General features: G+C 34.5%; 1 protein-coding gene across 1 annotated transcript in view; it reads right to left on the bottom strand.

Moving 5' to 3' along the window:
• The window catches only part of LOC117169470, a 179,282-nt gene that overhangs the window by 99,599 nt on the left and 65,323 nt on the right, over nucleotides 1-14,360 (bottom strand). The window contains exon 4 of the mRNA XM_033355871.1: nucleotides 3,489-3,615. Within this exon, the coding sequence (XP_033211762.1) occupies nucleotides 3,489-3,615 (127 nt within the window). The remainder of the gene's footprint in view (nucleotides 1-3,488; nucleotides 3,616-14,360) is intronic.

Raw genomic sequence — 14,360 nt, 5'->3', positions numbered from 1 at the left:
GGGGGGGGGGCAAGCCATTGAAGTGGCACAAGGCGGTTCAACAGCTGAGAAACACGGAGTCAGTGGAGGTTGGACTGACGGTGGCTCAAAGGCCCCGGACTTGTCGCTTACTCCAGAGCAGCCAGAGCTTCTCAGGGAGGCTACCTGGAGGGCGCTTAAAAGAGTGTCCCCAGATCATTGGCCTAAATTCAAGACCCATTTCTGCAGGGGAGGGGTCTTTTTGCTTGTGGCAGCGTACCCAGCGGCCAACGCTTGGCTACACAAGTTTTTGGCCGAGACAAGACCTTGGGAAGGCCCATTTTTTAAGGTGGGTGGGGTTGGGTTGCTCCAGAAGATGGTTAAGGCTACGACGTGGTTCCCAGGTAAACTGACGGACCCGCAGGTGGTTCTCGTTCGGCGCGAGAAATTAAACCCGTCACTTAAGACAGCGTCCTGGCGGTGCGTCAGGCACGATAGACCTCAGGAAGAGGACGTAGCTGAAGAATTTAAACATCTCACAATTGCGCGAATTCTTGAGTCACAGGCAAGGGTCTGTGACTCAGAGAGGTCTACAGATGTTTACAGAGAGGTCAACTTTAAAGTGGCCAGTCAGGGTCGATAAAGGCCTGTCGGTGAACCGGAAGATCGGGATAAAACCTAAATGACTGCTCCCGGTCTAACAATTACCCAGATTAACTTGCATCACAGAAAAGGCGCCCCTGCAGTTTTAACGAGGGCTATGGCTGTGATGCACACAGTCACGGATCTTAAAAGAATTGGAAGAATTTTCATGGGATCGGCTTACTTTCCATATGACAGCGATACCATTCCACCAGTGGAGGCGCGTACACTGGTGGAATACTGCAAGGTAAGAGGTCTTCCTCTTCTGTTGAAGTGCGATGCTGACTCCCACCATACCCTGTGGGGTAGCACGGGCGTCAACTTAAGACGTAAGGACCTATTGGAATACCTACTTACTACCAATTTAGAGCCTCAGACGAACTCACTCTCTCATATCACTCACTGATAGCGTTCGTGTTGTAATCCGCTGTGCCTACCGGCCCTAAATGGGTCAGAAATCCAAGAAGAACGGACTGGGGTCAGTTTTCCACAGAGCTAAGAAGTGAAACTCTCAGGGATGCCTAGGCCATTTAGAGACGTGGATACCCTGGAGATGGCAGCCGAGTTTTTCACAGAAGCCATCAAATCCACTTATGAAAGTAATTGTCGACCTTCGAAAGACCGAAAGGCTGGAGAGACACACTGGTGGAACTCGAAACTCGAAGAGCTCTGCAGGCAAACCAGAGAGAGGTTCAGAAGTGCCAGTTCTGGAAAAACGAAGGAACTGTGGACTTCATTCACATCGATGAGGGATAAGTATAGGAGCGCAATACGCAAGGCAAAGCATGAAAGCTGGACCAACTTTTGCACTGATATGGAGAAGGGAGCACAGGCAGCCAGACCGGACAAGCTGCTTTTTCGAAATCCAGTTGCTATTCTCGGGACTCTAAAATTGCCCAGCAGGGGATACTCAGAGTCGGACGGGGATACCTTGGCTCACCTGATCAAGGCACATTTTTCGAGCTTCAAAAAGTTAGGATGTGGGGGGACGGCACCTCTGAGGCCATCAAAGTCGCCTGTGGCCCAATTGGGCCCGAAACGATGGCTAGCCAACCAGATTCTGACCCCAGCCAAGGTCGTGTGGGCCCTGAAATCCGTCAGTCCTTAAAAATCTCCCGGTCCGTATGGTATAAACCCAGTCCTCTTACAGAGAGCTGGTGATATCATCATTGGGCCTTTGGTGAGACTTGCTAGGGCTAGTCTGACGTTGGGTTATGTACCGGCGGCATCGAGGGGTACAAGAGTAGTCTTCATTCCGAAGGCTTGCAGGATCGGTTATACTTCACCCAAGAATGTCCGACCCATTAGCTTCACATCTTTCCTACTAAAAACAGTGGAAAGACTCGTGGACAGATATATCCGCGATAAGGTCGTTTCAAGTAGTCCTCTTCACAAGCAACAACACGCCTATATGGCTAGTCATCCGACCGAGACGGCCCTGAGCACTACAGTTGACCTAATTGAAGGACAAATAAAGCAGAAGGGTCTAGCGATTGGAATCTTCATAGACATCGAAGGAGCATTTAACTACACTCACGTGTCAGGGCTTCCACGTCATAGGCTATGCAGACGATATACTAGTTATCGTGCGCGGCCAGCATCTGGATGCGCTCTTCGGAGTAATGCAGCAAGCGCTAAGAATAGTTGATTCATGGTTTAAGGGGACTGGACTATCAGTCAATCCGAGTAAGACGGATGCAGTTGTGTTCACCAGAAGGTATAAGTGGGGAACTACGAGTATATTGAAACTGGGAGGACAAGCCCCAAACTGGGGGGACAAAACCCAAGCGTCAGGGGCTGTGACGGTCTCAACACAGAATATATAATAATAATAAAGGTGCAAAGCTACTTGTAGGCAACCACTGTCCTTGTTCTTAAATCGCGGATTTTAGTGTAGTTGGAAATGTAAATTGGATTTGTGAGCTTTTTTATGTTCTGATTTTAATACATAAAATGATTGAACATGAAGTAGATTTCTTTTCGAACTTGGAAGATATCATACTAGGTATTCTTCTTATATCCTTCACATAATATTAATAACAATTTTAATTAATTTCAGTGCTAGCTAGTTGGAATTAATTAAAATATGTTCAGAGCTTTTAATCAAAATTGTAATCTAAATTGATTTTAAGTAAGTTTATGTGTAATTTCGAATGAATTTGATTGAAATACTACCTATGCGTGGTCGGAAGTTGTTCGATACTAGAGTAGCAATGTTTCGTGTAAACGAAACTATCATGACCGCTAGTAATTACCACATAAAAGATAGAAACCTATACAATTCCCTACTCTATTATAGAAATCATATCATGCAAAAATGACCCTTTTTTAGTTAAATATCTGCTTAAAGAATAATGTGTTTTATCCTGAACTATGTATGATTATATCACTATTTAAATTACAGATTATAAATAAAGCGGGTCTGAACGGTGCGAGGTTCAATTAATTCAGTTTTACAGGAGAACAGTACAGTAATTTAATGAAAATTGGAAATAACCTTAGTAACGTTTATAAGCGGTACTAAGTCCATTGCCAAACTATAGCTTTCCTTGGTATCTCAATGATGATAATACATAAATCGTTAATAAAATCATATGTAATATATATTATTATTTATTTCATAATGAAAGAACTGTAAATAAAAGAAGAAAAAACTTTCCAGAACTAGTTCAACATTTTTTATTTTGATGATAATATATCCCATTACAAAAAGATGCGTTTATTTTATAAACATAATCAGAGATTTTTAATCTTGTGTTTAAAACATGCAGTCTAGAGGTACTTGCAAAATTATATAATGTTATAAATTTCAGAAGCATTTGATTTACAATGAATGATTCGAGAAGATCCGACTGATTTCAAATAAAATTTGCAATTGACATACTTACATCGACTCTTACACCTTCTACCACATAGCTGTGTTGTTTGGGGTCCGATTTTGGTTTATAAGTATAGAAAGCTTCATTGTCCTTATACCAAGAAACAGAATAAAGTGTATCAGACTCCAAGTCATAACTGTAACAAAATTAAGTCATAAAAGTTATTAGTTACATATTTCTATAAATATGGAAGACATATTTATTCACTAATCGCAAGTCACGTCATCCCGTACCTTTTTGAATAATTTTAGTAAAATTAAACGCACAAGGAGGTTTTATACTTTCCAGATTCTCATTTTTTGATATCCCAACTAGGAAAATAACTTCAAATTATTTATTGAATGAAAATATACGTGACTAATGTGCAAAAAAAGTAAGAAAAATTTGAAAGTTAAGAAAATACAAGAATCCATCGACGGAAATTGGACCAAAACGAAAAAAATGCTCTGTTTGTAACCTGAATATTTTTGTTTAAATGTCGGAAAAATATAAAATAGAGGAAAAAATGAGAAGGCATTCAACTACATCCCCTTCCTTCTCTTTTTCTTTTTCTATTATTTTTGTCATTATCAAATTAAAAAAAGAACATTAAACAAAAAATACACATTAAAATGTTTCGGTATTCACGCAGTACACTTATCAAGGCAAGAAAAGCATAAACAAGTATAGAAATTGACAGCAAAAAAGAACCGGTGCTCTGCCTTTGATACCTGAGAATCGAATATCATATCGAATCAAATCGATTCTCAGGTATCAAAGACGGAGCACCGGTTCTTCGTTGCTGTCAATTTCTATACTTGTTTATGTTTTTCTTGCCTTGATAAGTGTACTGTATGAATACCGAAACGTTGTAATGTTTATTTTTTATTTTTTGTTTAATGTTCTTTTTTGTAATTTGATAATAATAAAAATGAAAAGGATGAAAGAAAGAACAAGAGAAGGAAGGGGATGTGGTTGGTTGCCTTCTCAATTTTTTTCCTCTTTTTTTTATTTTTTTCCGAAATTTCAGAAAAAATAATTCAGATTAAAACAGAAGCATTTTTTGTATGTTCGTTTCAGTCAAAATTTAGTCTTTGGTTTCTTGTATTTCCAGGAGTTTTCATCAGTAAACAAAATATCAATAAAATAATATGTGAATCATTATTAAAATGTCTTTAATGTGATGAGAGGTATGTGCACTGTTTAGTATTACAGAATTTTCTGTAAGCCCTCAAGTTTGGGCCAGTGTTACGGAAAATTTCGTGATAATGGCCTGGACGTGAAAGAAATGGGTTAGTTTTACGAAAAATTCCATTCGACATTCGTTAGAATGGCGAATTGAATTGTTATCAGCAAACAAACATGTAAAAACTTGGCAGCAGCAAAAAATACTAGGAAAGTAAACGTTTTATGAGTTTCTACCATGAAAATTAGCTCGAGAGGATTTTATGTGATGCTCGAAAGTTTATATAAACTAATTAGTTAATTAATTAATATTTTCCATTGGTGTATTTTTCATATTCTCGAGTGTGTGAATGTATACAATGTACGATTCATAGTTTAGCAAACATGCCTTTATCTCTTCGGATACAATTGCACAGCTTAAGGCAGATCGATGTGTTTGAAACTGTTATATCCATCTGTATTACTCTTGTCTTTCTAGTGTCGCGAGTGACATGGCAATTTGAGCATTCTGGTGAATTATACAAGTTTCGAGACCTGTGGTGTCAATTTTTATAATCTGATTATTATTTTTAGAAAGTACGAAACCAGATAAACATTAAAATAATAAATATTCTAATTCACTCTACTTTTGAAATTCAAAACTTTAATTTTAAATATTGTGTGAAAATGACTAATTTTTAGATTTATAATGTTTAATTAAATATTTTAATCGAAATATTGGGAGGGCACATACAGCCAAGAATCTTTACGTTTGGGTATTCTTTTCCGGCATGTTTTTCCAGATTTTAATTTTCTCTATTATTATATTCTTCTCTTTTGGAGAGAGGAGTACCTATAACCTAATTTTGTCAGCAGGAATCGTAGTAGGGCCAAAACAAATTTTCGCATCCCTCTCCGGTTTGAAATGCCAAACAGTGTCAGCAGTAAAAGTATCGAAGTACTGAAGTAACAGTAATAACGTACTCTCCTTGACAAAGAGGTATGGTTAGGTACTCAACAGGTAAGCTTCCGTCATATCTTGCTGCGATGAATTTTAAATCTTGTTGAATTTAATTAAGAATTCTTTGAAATTCTTTAGAAAAATATATATGATAAAGATATATAGAGTTGAATCATAACCGCCACCTATAACAAAGATCACCCTTTCATGTTCTATTTCGGCATGTCATGTCGGAGATGAATTTTGAAACTTGTTATAATTAACCTAAACTTCTTTTGAATTCACATTGAAGTCGAAAGAATTATTTAGACTTCCGTCGACAAAGAAATCACTTTGATGATCAAATATTACAGAAGAGAAAATTAATATCCGGAATATTTTTTTTTTATCAAAGAAATTGATCAATAAAATAGGATAAATGTTTGTAATTTCATAAATTGAAAACTTTTCCTGTATTATTTAAGGGAATCGTTTAGTAATGGGGAATTGGCCGTAAGAATAATCTTTTGAGTATAGGACAGATGCTAGATTTACGAAAATTTCTCCTAATTTTCATTTTCAATCAATTAAAAAATTTATAATTATTTTTAATATAAATAGGCAAAAAAATCCCTAAAATTGTTGTAGTCCAATAGTGCTCAATTTTTATCAAATTGAAAACTCGTTTTGCATGAAGTGTTTTGCACAAGTATAATTGGAAAAAATTATCAATAATAATAGGAGGGCTACAAACTTTTGTTAATATGAGATTATTGTAACGAATAAGAAAAATGAAATATGTTTAGAAAAATTTAGATTTACGGAAATTATAAAAACATTCAATACGAAGGCAAGATAATACACAAAATTACAACTACGAAATATTTGTTTGTTTAAACAATCAAACTTCATATTCACGTTACTTTTTGAATGAAAGATTCACCCAAGGGACAAGCCTTAATTTAAGAGGATATAATAATGATTTTTTATTATAATAGAACGTTTTTTAATTTTAATACAAGATTATCAAATTCTAACGAGAAGTGCAATATCTATTTTTATCACATTTATCACTCCCTAACCCATTAACCCAATCACTCGAATTCTCTGAAAAATTTAAAAATGCCGAAACACGAGGGGCTGGTCAATCGGAAATCAACACTAACCATGACTGCCACCGGAATAACGTAGATTTCGTAGAGATCTCCCTCGGACTAACTCCAGATTTCTTGTGACTTACCACGAGACTCCTTCGAAAAGTTAATTGCGCGGTACTTGAAGCAAATATCCTGAGTGTTTCCGACAGAGTTACGAATCTTTCCGACAGAGATTTCGCCGAACTGGCCGTCTGGAACGAGATTTCTCGTGACTCACTGAGACTTACTGAGGCTAACCGGGAGTAACCAAGGAACAACGCAATATAATTTAGAGATTCCTATTGATCTCGACAGGGTCTTTCGTAAGTAAGTCACCTGAAAATTTTAAAGGGCTTTACCCTTTAAAATTCGGAGAAATATTTTTAGATTTCTAAAAACTAGGTAAATTCCTTGAAATTCCGTAAAATGTTTTTAAATATTACGAAATCCCTTGAAAGATTTTTAATAGCTTAAAATCTTTTGAAAGGCATTACGATTTCTAGAAGTCTCTTAACATTTTTATATTATTCAGAAATCCTTTAGAGTGTTGTTTAATCTTTTGAAATCTTATGAAATCTTCTAAGATACGTGCATACCCGAAAAAATTCCAACTATCTTAATAAAGCAGCAATTCATATTACTTACGTCAGAAATCGGTTCTTATGAAAAATCAATTTTTCACATAATCAGAATGTCAAAAAAAATTCTTTCACATGTAACCAGCTTTCATCATTAAAACAAAGCATTAAGTAAGCTAATCAAATTTATTTTTCATGTACACTTTGGATTCTTTTGAAATGTCATTAAATCCTTTGAAATCTTGTGAAATCATCGGAACATCTTTAAATCTCTTAAAAACCCTCAAAATCCTTAAAAATCTTTGCAAATCTTTTGAAATCTCTTTAAATCCCTTCAAATATTCTAAATTCCATTAAAACTCCCGTAGAACCTATTAAATTCTTTAAAATACTTCGGTATATCTTGAAATCATTTAGAGTTAAAATTTCAAAATTCATCCTCACTTAATTAATGAACGTACCTTCAAGAATTATAGTCTAAGTATCATTTGAACCAAAGACTTTACCTTTCCCGTTTCAGTTTACTTTAGTCGTCTCGTAACCGATGCTGGTTTAGGACAGCTTTCCTGCTAGTGTGTCTCTCAGAGGCACATGTAGCAAGAGATAAAATGACAGAAAACAGAAGAGAAGGGGTATGACAATGTGAATAGGGCGTGGATAGGTTGAGTTCCTTGTTTCATGAATAACAAACCATTCGCAGTCCCGAACTACGTACAGGTTCATGTTTATACTCGCGTACGCCGCAATTAAATTCTACCTCAGGATTATATAGCATCAACACAGCGATCGATTCGGTCAAATAACTCACCAACTTCGGTCATCTCCGGTCTTATGTACCTTCTCTAACTTCCTTCCCGGCCTTCCACTTTCAACGGTAAAGGTCAATTTCGAGACCCTTTCTCAATTGTCATGTTCTCCATTCAATTACCAATCAGCTGAGGCAAATAAAGGATATTTTATCGGGCAGTTAATTGTGATATTCAGAAATCCAATAGCTAGATAAATGTTAGATTGATCTAGGGGCGCACGCTCAGTATCACATAGCCACAAGCGCCACAGAGGCAGCGAAAGAGCTATTCGCCGTATTACTGCTGATGAAAAAACAGTTTTTCTTTGCTTTTACTTGTTTTATCATATTGCTTGAAGTTTTATGTTAAATTAAATCTACATTTTATGACACTATATACCTCCATCCACCTAAAATAATGAGTAATTTTCTTGTATTATTTGTGTACCCTTGGATTGATTCCAATCTAGTTTTAATTACCCTGTCAATTTTAACAGAGACATATTATTTCGAAGGCTTAGGGAGAACTTAGTATCAATTTTTAATTTTTCCATTTATAACATTTATCCAATACATGGATGCCAAGAGATAATAAAGCATAATATTTTCCGTCTATAGATCTCAGATTCAGTAATTTCAATAAAAAAGGTAATATGTATATTTGATGCCATGATGAATTTGATGTTATTTTAGGTACATCCTCAGCGCTCTCTGAGTACAGGCGAGCTTGGACTGGAATGTGCTCTCAGATACCCAAGGGGTGAATTCAAGTAGATGCTGGAAAAGGGATTGTTGCAGTCAAGCGTAGAAGCACAATTTGCAGCACTGCGTCCTGGGATTGATTTGCATCCTCTGGCTCATTTGACGGGTGGTGTCCTGCGGGAGCTGCAATCCCTCTCACTCTCATATTCCCTCTTCCTATAAAGATCTCCTACCTCATTTCTCCAATTATCTCCTGTATCTTCCTTCATCCTCCTTGATATTTATCATCCATCTAATTTTCTTCAACCTCAAAGGCATGCAACATAAAACTAAGAAAACAAATAAGAGCGATGTCTAATAAGGTAAATTTCTATTTCCGGATCACTTCGACATTTATATACGTTTATATGCATTTATATACCTCACATATACATCCGTATACGTTGGCGAACAATTATACCGAAAGAGATCATTAAAATCCAACATATTTTGCCGGAAGGCTGTACTCTACCTTTTTACGATAATTATTATTAATAAATTTTATAAGGGGCCATTCACATAATAAATGATACATTTTTCAGGAACTCCTGATAGCCCCCCCCCCCCCCGCGTGATACTTTTGTGATTGATCTTAACATGGAAAATGATACTTCGCAGACCCCCCGCCCCCTAAAAATATCACGTATTTTGTGAATGACCCCTAAATAAATTACAAATTCGGTCATTTTCCAACATTAAAAATTTTTTTAATGTCACTCTCATTTTAAGACACAAAAAAATATGACCATTCTTTTCTGACGGAGAAGTGCATAAATGACGTTAATTCTTTTGGGTGTGGAGAGAGGTCAATGATTTTTGTATGCTTTTTATTTATATACGGAAGGAGGGAGGTGTGTAATCAAAACCATTTTATAAGTAATGTATTTGGCACTGAATAGTAATACAGGGTTTTCCAGAAAACTAATTGGCCAAGTGTAGCTCTAGGTCTAGTATCACGAAATTTTCCGTAAAATTAGCCCTGAACGATCTGGAAAATATTTTCCAGTCTATTTGGTTGAAAATTCCTTAATTCTGTTAAAAATCCATCTTTTAGTAAAAAAATTAATTCTTTTAGTTAAAAATTAACTAGGACGCGCTCAAATTTGCGAGCGAAGTGAACCGCGTGATGAGAAAGTGCCCGCGCGATGGGTAGATTTTTGGTCTAAGAATTCGACTATTGGACAGAAGATTATAAAATTTTGTAACGAAAATTTAACTGTTACATTCTTGGATAAGAATTTATCTGTTTTAGTTTAAAAATTCAACTATTTGGGTGAAAATTTATGTAATTCGTTATCATATCATCTTTTTTATTAGAAAATTAATCTTCTTGATTGAAAATTCTTCTTTTTTGTTATAAAGACTGAAAATTCGACTTTTTTGTAAAAAGCTCGTTTTTTGACTTTAAGATTTATCAGTTGGGATTAAATTTTGTTCTTTATTCGCTGAAAACCTTTCTTGGTTGAAAATTCAGTCGTTTAGTCGAAATTGAATCTGTTTTTTGTTGAAGACTTAACTGTTTAGTGAAAAATGTCTCATTTTTGGTTTGGTTTTCCTGTTTTTAATTCAAAGAGAAAGTCTTGTTTTGCTTAATATATCAACTATTACATTTTTTGTTCAGAATTCAATTTTTGCCGTTGAAAATGTAACTACATGAATGAAATTAAATCACTATGTTCACTCATAAGAAACAGTGTGATTTTACAAAATCCATTCTCAAGTCGTCTTATATTATGTATGAGTCACCCCTAAATAAACTTCAGAAAAATATTTAGTCCGTAAAAATTACTGAATGTAGGGGGGTTACAAAATTACGGAACCTAACTTACAAAACCTAATTTCAATTTTCATATTCGCAGCAGGCTTTTGTCCTACAGTGCATTAACTAAGATATATAAAGTTAAATTTGATACTTAAATTTGAGTTTGGTTTAGTTATTTCTAGTGTCTTTATTACTTTCATTAGTAATTTTTAAGAAGGTGTTCTTTATTTAATTGCGTATACCAGTGTAGTATAATAACAAATATACAAAAGAAAAATATCTCCTCAAAACAATCTTTGACAAGGTGATTTATAACCAGTTTATACATTGCATACCCATTTTTTAGGTCTTGAAGCCACACTCTTCGAGGATGAAGACGTACGAGCTCTATCATCGTGAAGCACGATGGAGAGTTTGAATTATTATTCAGAGCGAGATAGAAACAGAAAATGAGAAGGGAAATGCTCATCATGGCGTAAAATCTACAGTAGAGATGCAGCTTTTGTGGTAGCGAAATAATTTAATATCTTCCAACAAATACTTGGCATATTTCAATCAAAACATTCTGTCACCATTACCTTCTAATGAAAATTAATTAAAACAAATTCTTACTATTCCCAAAAAAGGGTACAAGCAATATTGTTAATTTGTTCAGAGGTGATATATAATCTATGAAATAATAATGAATTATATCAATTCCCAATGTCTCTCCCCTATTCACCATTTCGGATTTTTCCTTGTCAGCGAAACCTCTTTACAATTTGCATTAAACAGTACATATCGTTGTTTAAAAGTACAAATATATTCGAAATTATGGGTTTTGCTATTTATGCAATTGATTTATTATAATAAATACATTAGTATTTTTTATTAGGGATAATCTACTGTATGCATTGCCTACTACAGGCATGTCTATTTGCAAATAAAGTTATCACTAAACTTTACAATTATAATAAAACCACCCAAATGAATGCGTTATGTATAGTTTATAGTGGACAAGCCAATGATATTTTCAATTTATTTAATAAATTCTTCTGTATGAAATAAACGAAAAATATTAGTGTTTTGTCCACTTTATATAAGATACATATAATTTTTAACCTGGGTCATTTGAGTAAAAATGGTATTTTCACGACCATATTAGTAATAGGTTAATCAAACGTACATTGCCAATTTATGGTATGAGCAATAGGGTGGTCCAAAAATGTATAGCAAATCTTTTTTGCATGCTAGAGGGCAACTCCCCCCCCCCCCCACATCTTATTCCAAATCTGAAAAAAAATCCCTAATTTTTTCTTTTTTTTTCTTTAACAGGTGCCGGTTTTGAGGTGAAGTTTCCCATGCAAAATGCATGGGGAAAAATCACCCTTTCGAGTTCTTAGAATAATTTTTTCGGGTTTGTGGGGGCCTGTAGAAAATAATCCAACGAAGAATTTCATCTATCAGACATATGAGTTTGACACCCCTATCACACCGTTACGAGTAACTGAAAACTACCTTAAAAACAAAAAATGTTAATTATTCATGAAAACATTCGTTAATTAATTGTTTATTATTGATACAAATGGAATTTGTTTAAACAATATTTTTCGAAAATTCTTTTTTTCCTTCAAAATTATTACTATTGGTTCTGAGAAAATTTCATTTTTTTAAATAATTCAAAATGAATGAACTAATGTTACTAAATATTCCACTAGATCAATAGTGATAATTTTTAGGAAAAAAACGAATTTTCGAATTATTCGAAATATTCCACTCGACTCATAGTAATAATTTTAAGGGGGTCGGACAAATTTTCTAAAAAAATATTTAAACAAATTTCATTTGCTTAAATAATTAATAATTAATTAAACAATGATAATAGATATGCCACTAGACTAATAGCAATAATTTTAAGTACAAAAGAATACGAGAATACAGGGCTCAAAAGGTCGATTTCATGAAGAATTGACATTTTTTGTTTTAAATGTGGTTTTCAAGTACTCGTGAGGGTGTGTTAGAGGTGTCAACCCCTCATGTCTGATGCATAAAGTTTTTCGTTGGATAATTCCCAACAGGCCCAAATACTTTCCCGTCACATTTTTTTAAAGCCTAAAAAATTATTCCAAAAACGCAAAAAAATTACTTTTCCCCATGCATTTCACATGGGAAGCTTCAATAAAAACCGGCACCTGTTAAAATCAAAAAATCAAAAAATAAAAATTACGGAATTTCTTTTTTCGGATTTGTAATAAAATTAGGGGGATCGTTGCCCTCTAAAGAAAAAAAGCGTTTTTGAGCCACCCTAATGAGCAACTATGCATAGATGATTTTAAAATTATGGAAATGGGGTTAAATATAAGGTATCGAGCAAACCTTGCGCAGCAGGAAACATTTCTCAAGTGCATTTCTTATGAAACGAACCTTATTTGAAAGAATATTTCGAAGATCAAAAACAAATTGGTTTCATTAAGCAGGTTGATAAAGAGAACATATCTAAGAAGTTGCTTGACTTTTTAAGTGGCTCTGAATCTTTATTTTTTAGACAGAAATTGGCTCTTGAATTTTTAAAGCAAGATGTTGAAAAATAGGAAAAGCTCTAATCTCTTCAAAAACCAAGAGTCAATAAGATCATTAAAATGCATGAAAAATTTTTCTGAATGTGATGTTACTCTTGCAAGTACTTTCAATAAATCCCTCACGAAGAGCGAAGAAGAGAAGCGACTAATTTTTAAAATCCTAGAGGATTACCGCAAGCGGTTTCCAGCTGTAAGAAAAAAAAACGGTGGGCAAGCGGTTTAAATGGATTCAGAAAGTGTTGAAGCTTAACCTCTGAATCCTCGTGAGAGGTATGTTATAAACAGCAATTGAAAATATTATATTCAACAATACAAAACACATTTTTATTCACAGTTCTTTATTGTTAAATGTTATTTCAACAGACAATATGCAATGAATATCATTTATACAGTAATTAACTTTCAAAATAGTGGCTTCAGATATAATTGCAATAGATGAAAATTATACAGATTTGCAAGAAGAATAGGACTGAATTGGTAAATTATAAAAGTAAGATTTTTTTTTGAAAAATGATATTCTCATTGGGTTTGCTGGGAATGGAAGCACGGAACTTCAGATTGCTGGTCGGGTACTTTTCCGTTAAGCTACTAGAGAGATCGAAATAAGAATCCTCTTTAAGAAATACATGCATTATTTTACCAGTTGTTACGCACTGACATTTTTCAGAAAATCTGTATTATCATCAAAGGATAAGAGAAATCCTTAACGTCTTTTGAAACTAGATGAAAAGACGTTAAGAATGAGTATGAAAGACGTCTGAAAAGACGTTAAGAATTTCTGTTATTCACTGATGATACTACAGATTCCTTGCAAAATCTCAATACGTAACACCTGACAAAATAATGCGAGTATTTCTGAAAAAGGATTCTTGCTTTAATCGATTCTCAGCGAAGAGAAGAAGAGATTTTTCAGAAAAAATGTAATTAAGAAAAATTTTAATTCATAGCCCCATTTAGTCTGAAAAGACGTTGAGCTGCGTCTCAAAACTCAGCTGAGACATAAGACTTCGTCTCTCTTTTATGGCCACGGCAGGTAAAACTTCGTTTACTTGTCTCAAGTCGAGCCTTGTCTTGGCTAAGACGCCATTTATTTGTCTCAAGTCAAGAAGAGTATAAACCTTAAAAACATTTTTAAAAAAAATAAAAATTGTAACTTTCTAGAAGGATCTCCTAAGCCGTTAGAAATACGTAAAAACAAACAACATTTTCGGTATCATCGTCAAACAAGTATAATAC

This window comes from Belonocnema kinseyi, chromosome 3 (assembly GCF_010883055.1).
Source record: "Belonocnema kinseyi isolate 2016_QV_RU_SX_M_011 chromosome 3, B_treatae_v1, whole genome shotgun sequence".
NCBI lineage: Eukaryota > Metazoa > Arthropoda > Insecta > Hymenoptera > Cynipidae > Belonocnema > Belonocnema kinseyi.
This window is presented reverse-complemented; position numbering and strand designations above follow the sequence as displayed.